We start from the raw sequence: 15135 nt of genomic DNA on the forward strand, positions 1-15135 counted from the left end.
TCAATGATGCATTTCTTCTATTTGGGTTCACAGAAAATCATCTAATTTCTTTCATTTTAGTGCTCGTTAACTTACTGTTTAAGTCTGAGGAATCGTACTTTTTCATGCGGATAGATTCGGATAAGATGCATTCATCTATGCATTCTCAATTAGAAGTAAATTTGAGTTTGGCTTTGTTACCTAGGATCATAATAAATTCTTGACTAGGCTCACATGGCAGAGCCACTAAGGGACCAGAGTGGTTCCGTGAATTGTCCTTAAGTTTGCAATTGTAGAATTGTGAGATATGAGGAAGAAGATGAATTGTCTTTGTGAAGAAATTGAGTCGAATGACGTCATATCTTATATTTTTCTAACAGTTTTGTTTGTTTTGTCTTTGTGGTTTAGTGAAAATCAAGGATGGATTTTTAAAATCGACTTTAATGTTATTTCTAAAGCAACCTAATCAACTATTATTTGTAGCCCTTCTCCTTGCCTTACTTTTTCTGTCAAACGATTAAAACCAGATTTCTTTGTATTTTCTTCCTATAATTTCAAAATTTTTTAGTGATTACGTACCCTACTTTCTACCTCCCACTTACTTGTAGTATACACTTCTTTTTATTCTCTTTTTTAAATTTAAAGGGTCTTTCAGTTTTGTGAGATTACTTCAATTACTCATGTAATGAGTTTGAAATTTTTTCTCAATACATATATGAAAGACCCTCTCTCACAAAGAATTCTCGCTCCACCACTAAAGCTCAATGTACTGAGACTATTGGGATTCAATCTTTTCATCTTATAATTCCTTGTGGTCCTTTCGTCAAATTTGTCTTATTTTCCATCAAATGTAAGGGTATAGTGGTCTTTTCATACAAAAAAAAATTCAATTTACTTAAAAAAAAGAAGATCATCCTTAAGGTTAAGGAGGAGTTCATTCTTACAATATTTCGTGGTCTATACATAGAATTTCATACTTATTATTAGATTTGTTCATATTATAAACTACTATGTAAAGATCATCTCTGCAAAAAATCAATTAAAACTAATATCAATTAGGCAATCCTTTAGAAGTTACGATTATAAGCACGAAGTTCAGTGAATAGGTCCTGAGATATTTTAATAAGGAATTCCTCCTCAATCCTTGAGGAACCAAGTTTTTCTCTTTAAAAACTTTATTTTCTTATTTTTTGGATGAAATTCCTATTTTATCCCTTAACTTAATGGAAAAGTTGACGGAGTTAATGAACATGACTGCTAATGTAACAAAAGACATAATTCGACGATAGGAGAAACTCTTAGTAGAGTTAAAGGAAGAAAAATAAACTCGTAGTATAGATTTGGAACATTTGCTACAATTTAGCCTTCATATTTCTATAGTCATATATTGAAAAAAAAATTTGAGGTTTCATTGTCAACATGGTTTGAGATTGTGGTATTAATAAAAAAATAAAAATAAACCTTATTAAAAAAATTTAGAACGTTAAATGTGTTTGGTAAAACAAAAAAATTTATTATTTTTTAACTGTTGTCAATACTCTTTTAATGAAATTTTCAAATAGCAAGTATAACCCCACATGATTCATAAAATTACAACATTTTCCCCACATTATTGTCCTTGACAATTATTATATCACATTAAATACCATATCCTTTTTAGTCATTTAACATATTCAAAGCAATTTATATAAAAGTTTACCAAACACTCAGACACTACTTTTTTTTATTAAAAGCACTTCTGTAAAAATTAAAAATTAAAAATTATTAAACACTCAACAACTTTATTTTACAGTTGTTTTTTCTCATAGCACAACATAATCAATTTTTTTTTTTAAAGTACATCAATACCAAACTAGCGAGTAGTCTAAATCCTTATATTGACAATGGACTCAACACATTGGTTACATGTGTTGGAAATATTTGGTGAGAGAATGTTACTTCTCCCTACAAACAAATCACATAAGATAAATATTAGTAAACAATATTTCACATTGAAATATTACAATGGATAAAACTAATGTAATGAAATACTTATCTTTTGTAGCGAATATATCGATCTCCAACATTAACGATGCTTGAAGAGAACATGATTTTAGGTTGAGGCATGTAAGTCACTATCCTTAAGAGTAAATTCCGCCCCTTGGAGACAACGTCACGGTATAACAAGTTATGACGCCCTACCTTTCAAGATACAACAACTTATAAACTTTGCAAGCTTATACTCACAATAGTTAGATCAGGTGAACAATTCGATTCTTTCATTTAGCATGTAAGAAGAGAAAATTATAATAGCATTTGAAAGAACACAAAGATTAAGAGAGGAAAGAACGGTAAAGATTCTTTTCAACTAGGTGACATTTGTAGGAAAGTAAAAAAAAAAACATAATATGAAAAACGGCATAAGCCTCAAAGAGAGGGATGTTATTAGAAGGACAAAGTAGGCTATACATGATGAAAGCCAATTAACAAGGTCTAGAATGTTAACGATTATTATAACCTCAACGATTATAAATTAGTTAATGCATCAATTTTGGTTTGGAAAGAAAAATTGAAATGTGGACATGAGTGTGAATATATAATTTGATATTAAAGTGATCAATAAATTTTTGACATCAATATTTAAGAGTTGTATTTTGAAATACCTCTAAGAATTTCAACTAATGGTTTGATACTACGAAAGAAGCTGAAATTCTATCATAAAACTAATTGACAATGTGTATGAAGTAGGTCAACATCTTATAAGCATATGCAATGTCCCTTAATTCCCTGATGTGGGATTCACACTCAAATTAATATTTTAACAAATACATATCTATTGTACTATGCAAACATAATTATATAACTAGCAAGTTTAATTGGTGCAATTTTGATGTTACATATCTTAGATCAGATACTCCAGTCTTTTCTTTTAGTCTATGAATAATTGTGAGCAGGCAGTGGGTCATATGTTCTTTGTTTCTTTCAGTAACTGGATGGCTTTTCACCTTATCTCCAAACATGTCTATTTCATATGCTAAAACCAAAATGGAAGAAATTAATATGATTAGTCGACGTAGAAGGTACAAGGGGTGGTGACTGGTGAGTCACACTGTCTCAGTTCGAAAGGTGAGTTGGTCATGCATTTAATCTGAGTTCGACATTTTAATTAAGTATTAATTATCATCAAGTTCAACCCATAAACACAAGCACTAAATTTGTATGCATAAATAATGCATGTCCCTTGATCAGTTCTAGCAAGTTAATAACAGCAATACTGAAGGCTGAAGCAGCGGGACTTTAATCACAATCTAGACAAAGAAAGAGAGTAAAAGAACAAAGAAAAATGGACGTAAAAGCATTTCTATCATATATGTATATACATCCAATTATGTCATCGTTGTTGACCATACCTCTCTGATAAAAATTGAGTTATATGTGAAACTTGCGCGTATAAACACGTTGCGATAGATCGTATTGTATTGATTAGGATAAAAACATGTATATATGATGGGAGAAGTACTTCTTTCTCCCACCATTACAAATATGTTGAGATAGGTGAAATCTCTATTAGGAAACTAATTTGCACATAACGAGGTTGTATATTTTACTTCTTTTTTCTTTATCTTCTCAAATTAACGAGGTTGTATATTTTACTTCTTTTTTCTATCTCTTCTCAAATGTGTGTAAGCTTCCATTCTCTATTACCATGATAACTGTGGTAAGTAAATCTGATTAATTAAATAGTTGTACCAGTTCTCTTTTAAACCCTGTTTAGGTTTTTATTATGGAACGGACAATCATGCCAAAATGAACTAATATGGGATACAGAGGCATCAATATTTCAGTTAAAGTGAGCGAGTAGACTAATTAGGTCACATTGTCTACTTACTTTTAAAGCCGTCCAAAAACAGTGTTCTATCTGAAGTTTGAAACTATTGAGTAATAATATTACGGGAGTTATTAACTTTTTAGATTAAATTTGTAAATTATATGATGTGTTATTAATAGAAAATAAGTACGTTAATAAAAACTTAAGTAATTATTCAATCATCAATAACCATGTCATATGGTTTATAAAATCAGGAGAGATTTTTCAGTGTGTCGGAAACACAGTTCAGTACACCAATTGCAATACAAAATTGGTTAGAAACTTGAAAAAAAAAAATTCAACCAATCGTATTATGATACTTAGTGTTCTGAGTTTTGTTACTGTTACACTGAAAATTTTCTCCGAAATATAGTCTAAAAAATTGAATCCCTACCATTACACTTAATTATTAATCAAAATAAATGGATTGTGTTACCTTTTTTTTTTTTTAATCAATTAATGCATTTTATTTGTTTTTTCTGAAAATTAACGATTGGTTTGCTTAATTTTTAAAACACGAGCCTAGTGGCCTATGTTTAGGACCGATTTGCATGAATATTTCTCAACATTTATACGATTCTCTTCATCTCAAATCATTCAAAAAGAGATGCCCACGTGTAAAAACATGGAAAATGCACTAATATGTAGTTCTGCTCTCCCTTATCATGCTAATATTTTGGTGTCGATTAATGCATGTTTTGATATTATATGGAAGTAGATTTTCGGTTCATGAAAACCCTTTTTGACTTTCGGCACACATTACGTCTGTATGTCGGCACCTTGAGATATCTTTAGACCCGGCTCTTTCTCGTTTTCTTTAGAAAATTGTTATTAGTATTTTAAAAATCTCATTTTACATTCTTTATAAATGTATTTTTATTTTCTAATATGAAAAATTTGAAATGTAAAACGAAATTTTTGAAATGTTAATACCAATTTTTTAAAAAAACGAGAAAGAGCAGGGTCTAAAGATATCTCAAGGTGCCGACATATAGACAGAAGGTGTGCTGAAAGTCAAAAAGGGGTTTCCTGATCCAACTACTAAGTTAAGTAGTTGAAAGCCAGAAATTAATTGTTAAACCTAAAAACCATTGGCCTAAGCTGGGACTACATACTTTGGTTAACTAGTTGAAAACCAGAAATTACTTGTTAAACCCAAAAACCACTGGCTTAAGCTGGGACTGCGTACTTTGGCCAAAACCAAAACTGATGGAAAAGAAATGTGATGGATATGACTCACTAGTTATTAAGTCCTAAAGTCCCTAACAACTAAGCCAATTTTGAAGAAACAAGATCATTTGTTCATCTTTTGCTACTAGCTTAGCTTTGTTGTTATATACTATTGATAGTTAAAGATTATAAATTAGAATAGGTCAGAGAAATTTTAAATAATTAAAAGTGATGTTTGACAAAGTGCTTTTTAAGAAGAACTTCGATGATGAAGATAATTATTATTATTATAACGCTTACAAGAGTATGTGTTTTTTAGAGAAATATTTTCAAACAAGCCATTAGAATTTACATTGAGAACAATAATCTATTTAGGAGTGGATAACTGTAGTTTATCACTAATTGTCTTTTATTTTGCAACAAAAAGATATAATATCTAATATAAACATATCCCTCACTTTGTCACGTAGCAGAAGGAATGATCAGTGAAATCAGCCTTCCTAGCCTTACCGACTTAAAGCACTGTCACGTAGCATGGGAATCTCCTCCCTAAGTTTTTCTCAATCTTTTTGCTCTGATAGAGACGTTTAATTTGCATTATGGCAATACACATCCAAATTAAACCTGCTCATGATGGAGACCAATGGTTAATTCAGCCACAACACCATTGAGACACCAACTAGTGGCAGGAGAATCGGGTCTCTATCAAGAAACAGGCAGTGTTCAAATCAATGGAGGGGCAGATATTTCCGGGGTTGCATATTAGGCAAGCCTAGTTGGGGAGTAAACCTGTTCCTTTCCTCTCGGGAATTAATGATGCACATATCTATCTGTCTGATGAATCGAATTCTGATAAGGACTATAACTGCATAACATCCCTGGATTCTTCTAACATGACATGCGTGAACAAGGTTAGGGATTTGATACGACTACAAGAACACACAATGTAGGGCTGAAAATTATTACAAAACCTATAAAAAGGGAGAAAGAAATTGGCAAATTTCAATACCCCATATTTATATATACCATTCTTCTATATGTTTGGATGCTTCCACTGCCTTATATATGTAGTGCATGAGAGAACTACGTACCTTCTGATCTCCTAATCACTATTTTTTTGTTCCTAGCTCATTATCTTTTTAATTTTTTAATTAGGAAAGCATATTTCTCTTTACATATCTCACCTATTTCCAGTAACTATGTTGATTTATATAATACTTGCGCAATAATTCTAAGCTCGTATGTCAAACTTCACCGAATCTGTTTACCAAATGCTCTAGGCTCATCTGTCAAAGTATTGATAGCTAATTCTTATTCAGTAATGCTAGGCTCGTCAAGGTTATCACCAAATTTGTGTACCAAATCTGTTTTACTAATTAATGAGAACCTTGCATTCCTTAATGTGTCTTTTAACTATTCTCCTTTTGTCACATTAAAGCAAAATCTTTGCTTTAGTTGGTGCGCCATGAACCTATTACGCTCCCATACCAACCCTTGGTTCCTCAAAGAACTGTGCTTCACATAGAGACTGCTTAGGAAATTTTCTTTGGGTGAACGAGGTATAAAAAATTGGTGTGGTACTTTTGCTTAAGTTTTCTTGTAGGTGGGTGGGTTTTAGTAACGGTGACACCGAAGGGATTGAAGAAGGAAGTTGAAATGAAGAAATTTAACTGAAGCAGGTAAATTTGTGTAAAATGGGTTTGAAATGAAGGTGAAAAGCCGAAAAAGCTTGCAGCCCTGGGCCAACTTGCCTTAAACAACTGATGGGTGGGCAAAATCGGATCGGATTGGGAGATTTTTCGAGTCTATCCACCATTGCCATTGGATGGGTCGGCCATTTCCTAGAAAACTAATATTGCAAGCGTATTTTATTTCTTGTCAATTATAAAGAGAGAATATGGTTCATTAAAAATAATAGAGACCAGATTCTTAAGCAAATTGAGAGACAATATGAGTTGGAGTTTCCTGGCAAAATCATGGGCAACAACGATAATTAAGTGATGTCCTCCCTCAATTAAGGTATTACAAATTAGTGGGGGAGAGAGCAAGAATGTGTGTTAAATTTTTGCACACGAAAAGCTAATTAGGATTTATCATTTTATACTTTAATTATTCAAGTTGGTAGTTAATCATTCATATGCCTAACCACCTTTCTCATCTGCTTTTATTGGCAGTGTTGCTTGTGGTACTCCCACTAGCTTCTTTCGTTTCTCTTACTTGGTGGCTGCGATCAGCGAGATGCTCTTTGCTGGATGCGGGGTCTTCTCTCTTTCCATCTCTACGGCGCTGTTTGGTTGGGTTTCCGGCGCTCTTTGGTGGTGGTGTTTCGTGCTGGTCGTGGGGTACTGTTGCGGCAGCGTTGGTAGCCGTTTTCTCGGTTTTTCTGTTTGTTTGTTTTGAGCTTTGGGCCTGAACTTTTGTTTGGGCAGCGTGGTGCACCTTAGTTTTGTGCTTCTTTGTAATTGGATCTGGTTGTATAAAGTATTGACAGTGAATCAATCGACAGGTCTCTTTTGGGGTACAAAAATTCGCAGAGAGTAGTGAGATGGTAGAAAAATGCAAGGAAATCAAAGACAGAGAAAGGGGCAAAACATACATGTGAATTTTATTCACTCAAATGCATATTTTTCTTCTCAGTAACCAGCTTCAAGCTCACAATGCAGCAAATCAATAAAACATTATCAAGGGAAAAAATAATAATAAGAACAAGAAATTCGAAAACTCGAGAAACAGAAAACCTCACCAAATTAGAACTTCAAACCTATACATGCTTTTCTATGTTACAGAATGTGCAAGTGCAGCAGAGCAGAAAGAAATGCAGTGAAAGTGGACATGTTTTTCTTCTTTGTGGGTAAATCTTTCGCTGTTTTTTCCTTCATAGTTTGAAACTCAAGCCACCCCACCTCTTTGTCCCCTCTTTCTTTGTCTTCTTCGTGGTCGAGTTTGGGTCGATGAGGTTTTCCAGTGACTTTGCTTTTCTGTCTCGGGTCCTACCGGCTTCTTTCAGAAGCTCGGATAGCCTTCTCTTCTCATCTTCAAAATCCGGATTTGCAATTCCAAGCTTTTCTTCTCGCAATTTAAGGACATACTCCAGAATTTCAATTGCATCTTCAACTCTGAAATATAATCCAGAATACAATTCGTTGAAGACTTGATATTTGAGTCATAATAATCAAGTTCTTGCTTCAAGTACTAGACAGTGTACCAGAACCGGCTACAATTATCAGTAGAGCATTCTCCGTAAACACACATAGCGAACTTTGATTAATATATAAAAGCAAAAGAGGAATAAAAATATGTTGCCAGACTCATGCAAATGATGTAAACCTGGAAAACAGGCATTGACTGCGGACGCCGGGCAGTTAAAGAAATAAAAAGCTCGTTCAAGGTGAGTCAACAAGATAGAACTAGAGTCTGGACTATGGAATATGTCCTTGTAGGACATGTAGGGAGCCTCTGCAAACTATTTCCAATTTTAGTGGACATTCAAGTTTGCTGGCTACAAGGGTCGAATTATTAAGAGATGGGCCGCAAAGGGGCAAGCCATATAGAAAACAATGATTTTATGGATAAAAAGTTGAAGCAAATGAGAAACATGGTACTATATTGAGAAAAAAAAATGTAAGAAGAGACTCAATATATTACCTCCCCATAGCATCATAGGTTGCTGCGAGATTGCTATATACTCCAAGAGTATCCTGATGACAAGGACCACACTCTTGTTCTAATATCCGCCTCGCTTCTTCAAACAACTCAGCAGCCTCGTCTATCTTGAACAATTGAACACAAGCCAAACCCATCTGATTCAACACAACCCCAAAGAAGGGAGACTTCTTCTCTCCACTAGCTCTAAGTTTTGTTACAGCACTTTCAAAAGAGCTCCTTGCTTCTTCATATCTCCCAAGCATGCAAAACATCACTCCCATCCGCGCTTCTATTCCAGCAATTGTGCTTTGCTGTCCTGGTTTATCCTCTAACAACTTCATCGCCTTCTGCAATAACTTAAGTGCCTCCCCGGGCTCATCCATTGACTCATAAATGGCTGAAATTTCTGTCAACCCGCCAGAAACCTCTTCTGCCGTTGTTCCAGGCACTGGTTTCACATATATCCTAAGGGCATTCTCACAGTATGATTTGGACTCCCGGAGCTTTCCAGTCCTATGATATAGGTCAGCAAGGCGTACAAAGACAGAGGCAACAGAAGGGTGGTTGTCGCCCCTTGATGCCTTTAAAACAGTGAGTGCTTTCTGATAGGAGAAGACGGCCTCATCAAAACGACAAAGAGACATATAAATGTTGCCTATGCTGACATCAATAGCAGCAACCTCATTGTCTAGCCCATTTGCAATCATTGCCATGCTGGCGAGGACAAGGTGCTCAAGTGCTGATTCATAATCTCCCTTTGCCTCGCATATGAGAGCCATCAGCCGGCGGTCAGCTGACTCTTCAAGAGATGCTGGTTCACTATGAGCACGGTGAATTTCAAGAGTTTTCTTGCACAATTCTTCTGCTCTATCAAACTGCATTGCTTGGACATGTGCCTCAGCTAAATATCTGCATATCCAACACCAGTTCACTTAAATAAGGTAACTCTAACTTTCTTTCAAACTATAATTAAAATTAGTCCATTATCAAAAAAGAGAAAGATATAAGACACATCCTGCATCCCCGGAAGCAGACAGAACACACAACTGTATGTAGTAAATACGAGGTTGATATCATTGCATTCTTTAAATGGTATCTGATTTCACAAAAAGCGAGTTAAGCATTTTCCATGTCAACCAGGGTAGATAGCTAGAACAACCAATACCATGTAAGTCGACCTTCATGCCAAGTATCCCACATGTTTCAACCTAAAGCTTTTAGGAAAAGGAAGGCATGTTCTGTCCCGCCAAATTCAGCTCATACTTGCACCAACACCCCACATTACATGCAAATTTATGCAAAATTTATCAATTTGGAAAATGAGTTTGACAAACCTAAACACCAATGTCAATCGTGCAACGAACTTAACAACATCCTAACCTCAAGTTACAGTCAACCGATCGATAAAATTGCTCGAACACAACCCAATTTAAGTAAAGCCTATTCATCTTTATTTCCTTCACCTCTGATCAAATTTGATTGTGTTTGCAATTAAAGACCCAAACTTTCAGCTGGCTGCATAAATTACTCGCATAAAACACTAATAAATTCTCCAAATTTGGCTATGCTAATATAGAATCACAAACAAACAAGCATTAATATTACTTCTACAAGAAATATAAAAAAAAGATGCTGATTCAACATTTTTGTTAGGCGAACGATAGCGGTTTTATTCAAAATTCAAATAAAAAACATTCCCACCTTATCAATTGCTGCACACAGTCACACAATTAAACTGATCCCAATGTAATTTAAAAGAGCAAAGAAATCAGACCTGCAAGTCTCGCCAACTCTGGGATCAGTGTCACCCAAGGCCTCGATCTGGATCTTCAATCCCTCCTCATAGCATTCAATAGACCGGTCCACCTGACCCAGCATTGAATACGTGTCCCCGAGCTGCATGTGCCCAGAGAACGCAGCGAGCGCGTGATCAGCACCTCTTCCGATCTCTGGCACCCGAATCGCCCGGTCCAGAACCGGAACCGCCTCTTCGAACCGACCCAAGCTACAGTAAATCGCCGCCAGCACGTGCAAGCTCATCGCCAGGTCTAGGCTCGGCTCGCCATCCACCGCGCACCGCTCGAACGACTTGGACGCCCGGACGGCATACTCCAACGCCTTGTTCGGGCCTTCCCCCGAGGCGATGGTATCGCGAGCCAGCTTGAGCAGAAACGGGCCGAGATCCGGGTTGTCGAGGGAGGCATCGGCGAGAATTGGGTCCGGGGAAGCGGGTTGAGTTTTTTTAGATCGGGCGGGCGAGGGTTTGGATCGGGAAGGGGACGGAGACGGTGGTTTTTTAGTGTGGGGAGAAGGGGTTTTGGAAACCGGGGCGGGTTCGGATCTGTGGGGCTGGGGATCCGGGACCGTGATTCGGATCGGGGAAGAGTCGGGCGGGGTTTTGACGGAGACTAAACCCGGCATCCTCGCTGAAGAAGAAGAAGAAGAAGCGATTGTGAAAAATGCAGAGAGAATTGGGATTTGATTAAGTGGGAGGTAATTAAGTTAATCACGGATTAGAACTCGCCACCACGCCCAACAAACTGAGAGAGTGGGTGATTGATTAATTAATCTGGGAGTGATGTGATTAGGGGTTTAGAGAGAGAAAGTGAGGAGAGAGATAGGGAGGGGGAGGGAGAGAGAGAGAGAGAGAGAGAGGGGGGGGGGGGGGACTGGATATTTGCAGAGAAGTAGATGAGACGTCTCTCCAGACTGTGCTGGCAAAAGCGTGAAGGAGGTGGTTGGTCTGTTGGTTTCAGACTTTCAGTTTTGTTTTACCGCGGGGTGAAATGGTAATTTGAGATTTGACTTTGACTTGCCGTTGTCTGTTTCTTATTGGAGGCAAGCCGGTTCAATGATTGTTACCGTTGTAGTAGACACGTGTCCTTGCATTACTGGTGTAAACTCATTTTCTTTTGTTTGTCAACCACAAACAAGTGCAAGAGAAAAAAATTCAATCCACACTCATGTATAAAAATGTGAAATTGCGCTTTTAGTATTTTGGATAATTTTTTTATTTAAGTGTCAATAATAATTTTATATTTATAATTAGTTGCGTATTTGTTGAATTTTTTTGTTAGTTATGAGTATAGCAATTTGTGATACGATACATGCGCACATCTTAGTCAAGGATACGATACATGCGCACATTTTTTCATATCATGCTCACAATTTCTTTTTCTTAGCTATTGAGTCAAAGAAATTGAAAGAAAATTATGAGTCAAAATCAAAAATAGGTGTGTAAAAAGTAAAAAATATGTGCGAAAATCATTTTTCTATTTGCTAGTCATCTTGCACTTGTCATTTATAGCGCGGAATGCATGTTAGAAATGAGAGTTGTCTGTTTAATTTGGTACTACTTGGAGGCAAAATCATAGAGCTCAATATAGCTTATTATGAAGATGTGCACTTTACTACTTTAAATACTTGAAACAATGCAATAAAAAGAAGGGTTAATTAGATTAAAAGTCAAGTGAAATACATGGTGTGATGATGCTCTTATTATACATGTAATATTTGCATTTATGCCCTCTCAAAACTCACAAATTAAAACTGCTTGTAGGGAGATGAAAGACAACAGAATTCGAATGGATTTCCTTGCACTTTTTGGTTGAGAGAACATGGAAAATGAAACAATTATTAATTTGATTTTTATGCAAAATCTGACTCTTATGCTACATAATTAAGAGTATCCAACAACATGTCCAAATTTGAGTAGTCATCGGAAGTCCTCACATCTACTATATATTATTCCGGCTTCCGGTTGTTCTCGGATCCCTTAACAGATCTGCCCATGCGTATGTGGTCCAATTTATTTGATTTTATGCAAATTGGATTCAAATATTCGTTAACCTGTCATTAAAATGGCAGATGTATTTTATATACAGTAATGCAGATGTATTTTATATACAGTAATTGCAAGCATATTAAGTTTATAACATTTTATTCCAAAGAGACGTTTTGATCATGGGTTTTACAGTTTTACACCGAAAAACATAAATCTATTTCACTCGTCAGAACATCATCACTCTCTCTATAGGGCCTAGGGTTTTTACAAGAGCTCATAACCCTAATTAGGCTGCAAAAGGAGGAGAAGGAGGAGGTGGATGTGGTTCATGATCTGGATCTGGCCCTAGCTCCGTGTAATCCAACATTGCATCGAGTGAAACGAGAAGCTTTCTTCCACCTTTCAGCATCTGATTAACCACCTAAACATGATTAAGAACATTTTTAATTAATTAATCAAACTAAATCGTCAAATCACGTAGTTTTGTCTGCATGGAGGGTGAGAGATGAACACCTGTTATCAACCAAAAGTTCATGAAATTAAAATTCTAACCCTCTCACCATAATCAAAAACAAAAGTTAAAAAATTATGGGCAACTTAGTAATTACATGCAGCATGAATTTGATGTTTTCTAAGCCATCCTCACAACCATGTAAACATAACATGTCTCATTTAAAAATTAAATTAAAAAATAAGTGAAGTATTTTGACCTCTCTCAAGCACACTCGTAGGGGTGTGTACAGTTTGCTTGTATATAGTTTTGAGGGCTAGCTACATTTCACACCCTCCGTGTTTGGAATAATTTTCAAAATACGCCACAAGGTCTCAATATTTTCACATTGACCTTCAGGTTCTGAAATTGTATATTTTACATCTTTTGTCTACTGAATTATTTGAATCTTATTAAATGGTGACCTTGTGAGCATGAAACCCGTAATTGGGTCAACATGTAATCCACATTTGCACTAAATGACTAAAAAAACTCATCAATTTAATGGATAATTAGATGTTTAAATATTCAAAAGATGTAAATTGATACAATTTTCAAACCTTAGGGGCAATATGAAAAAATTAAAACCGCACGACCTATTTTGAAATCATCTCAAACCTTGACGATGTAAAATGTAATTAAACTTTGTTTTAATTGCGCACCTCATAACCACTTGAGAAGGTGAGTTCTATTTCGTCCTTGAAGCTGTCAGCTCTGCCTACAAATTAATAAAAAAGAAGATGGTTCGATTTATTTCTAAATCAGATTCAGAAAACTTGTAACCAATGAGACTTGCAACCTTAAAATTCTTACTTACCCGAAACCGAAAAGTTAAAGAGCAAGATGAGAATGAAAATCTTGACCTGAGGAAGCATCTTATGTTTTTTTTCTAAAAGAATTAGGATGGCTTTCCTAATTAATCTTCTACAAATTATAGAGTTAAAATCCTCTTTGTTTTATATTTAATTTGTTTATAAATACAATTTTTGTAACACAATAAATTTTTGTAAGTTGCAGTCTTTTTTAGTTATGTGTCTTTACTATTTTCTGAGGCCGCGTTTGTTTGGGGAGTAATGAAGGTTTGGAATATCAATTTGCTTCCCTTTCCATCCAATTTGGTTGGTTGGATGGCTTGGAAAGGAAACAATTGGAAAGGAAACAAACTGGAATTAATTCCGTTGGACTCGGCGGGATACAAGTATCAGAGGGAGACTAGGATTTCTTTTCCGTACTACTAATGGAATGTTAAATCACAGAAAGTAACCTCTCACATCTTTGTCCTCTCTCCTATTTCAAACCAAGTTCTTGAACCTCTTCTGTCAAGATTTGCAATTCTCAATTCAACCAAACCTATGCAGAAAATGTCAGCTATCAAATCATCACCAGATTGGGTTAGACGTCGTCTTCCATTTGGAGTAGTTGGAGGCAAAATCATAGGGCTCAACAGCTTATCATGAAGAGTGTGCAGTTTACTACTAATTTGAGTACTTGACACAATGCAATAAAAGAAGGGCTAATTAGATTAAAATTCAATTGAAATATATGGTCGGTTGACGAGCTTATATATGTACAAAAATTTTATGGTGATTTGGAGTATAGTTATTTAGAACTTTTTAACCGTTAGATTGGTTTTTGTGTTTTTAACCAAATATTTAACATTTAAAAAGGCTGAACTGATACTCTTCAGTACAATAGAAAATACCGTTTATATACACATCAAACATAATTCCATATACAGTTATACACTGTGAAGAAGTAACGAAATTTACATTTTCTTTTTCATTTTTTGACTGCATATGCAAACCCAGGAAAGCTGAACAAAGAAGCCGCAGCACATGGCAAACAAAGTTTAAAGAAAGAATTATACTTGGCTTCTCAAAAGAAAGAAATTCTGATGCAAGGACAAGTTGAAAAGGAGCCAAAAATCATGACAGCAGTACTTTCTATCAATGGCAGAATTCCAGAGAGCAAAACAATAGTTTTAATGAAGTTTTGTACCTTTTTTTTCCCTTTTTTCCCACACAATAAGGGCATGTTTGATAACCCCTTTCAGTACTTGCAAGCATATATATATTACTGAGTTTCTAACATTTTATTCCAATAATTTATACATTCATCACGTTAATTCACAGTTCCACACTCAAATACATAAAACAATCTCACTCCATATCACTAGCTCATAAGAAACACGTGCATCATCACTCTCTCTCTCTCACACAC

The 15135-nt window shown here is 35.5% G+C and overlaps 1 protein-coding gene and 1 long non-coding RNA gene across 2 annotated transcripts; one reads left to right on the top strand and one right to left on the bottom strand.

Moving 5' to 3' along the window:
- The first annotated feature begins 5980 nt into the window (after window positions 1–5980).
- Window positions 5981–7690, top strand: LOC125479685. Its single transcript, XR_007260188.1, has 2 exons — window positions 5981–7015; window positions 7171–7690. It is a non-coding gene; the product is annotated as an uncharacterized LOC125479685 (long non-coding RNA).
- Window positions 7579–11296, bottom strand: LOC103949268 (protein KINESIN LIGHT CHAIN-RELATED 1). Its single transcript, XM_009360370.3, has 3 exons — window positions 10416–11296; window positions 8642–9550; window positions 7579–8112 (listed from the first exon to the last, which is right to left on the bottom strand). Exons 1-3 carry the CDS (start codon window positions 11060–11062, stop codon window positions 7872–7874), a joined length of 1797 nt encoding a protein of 598 aa, XP_009358645.1. The 5' UTR covers window positions 11063–11296; the 3' UTR covers window positions 7579–7871.
- Between the last annotated feature and the right edge of the window lie 3839 nt (window positions 11297–15135).

Source organism: the organism of the source record quoted next, unplaced genomic scaffold (assembly GCF_019419815.1).
Source record: "Pyrus x bretschneideri cultivar Hongxiangsu unplaced genomic scaffold, Pyrus_bretschneideri_v1 Contig3, whole genome shotgun sequence".
Lineage (NCBI taxonomy): Eukaryota > Viridiplantae > Streptophyta > Magnoliopsida > Rosales > Rosaceae > Pyrus > Pyrus x bretschneideri.

Excerpts from the sequence above, each read along its gene's own strand:
- LOC103949268 (XM_009360370.3), bottom strand. The coding sequence starts at position 11,062 with ATGCCGGGTTTAGTCTCCGTCAAAACCCCGCCCGACTCTTCCCCGATC. Across the intron at positions 9,551-10,415 it reads AGAGTTGGCGAGACTTGCAG|ATATTTAGCTGAGGCACATG; the intron begins GTCTGATTTCTT and ends TTGGATATGCAG. Across the intron at positions 8,113-8,641 it reads ACCTATGATGCTATGGGGAG|AGTTGAAGATGCAATTGAAA; the intron begins GTAATATATTGA and ends ATTATATTTCAG.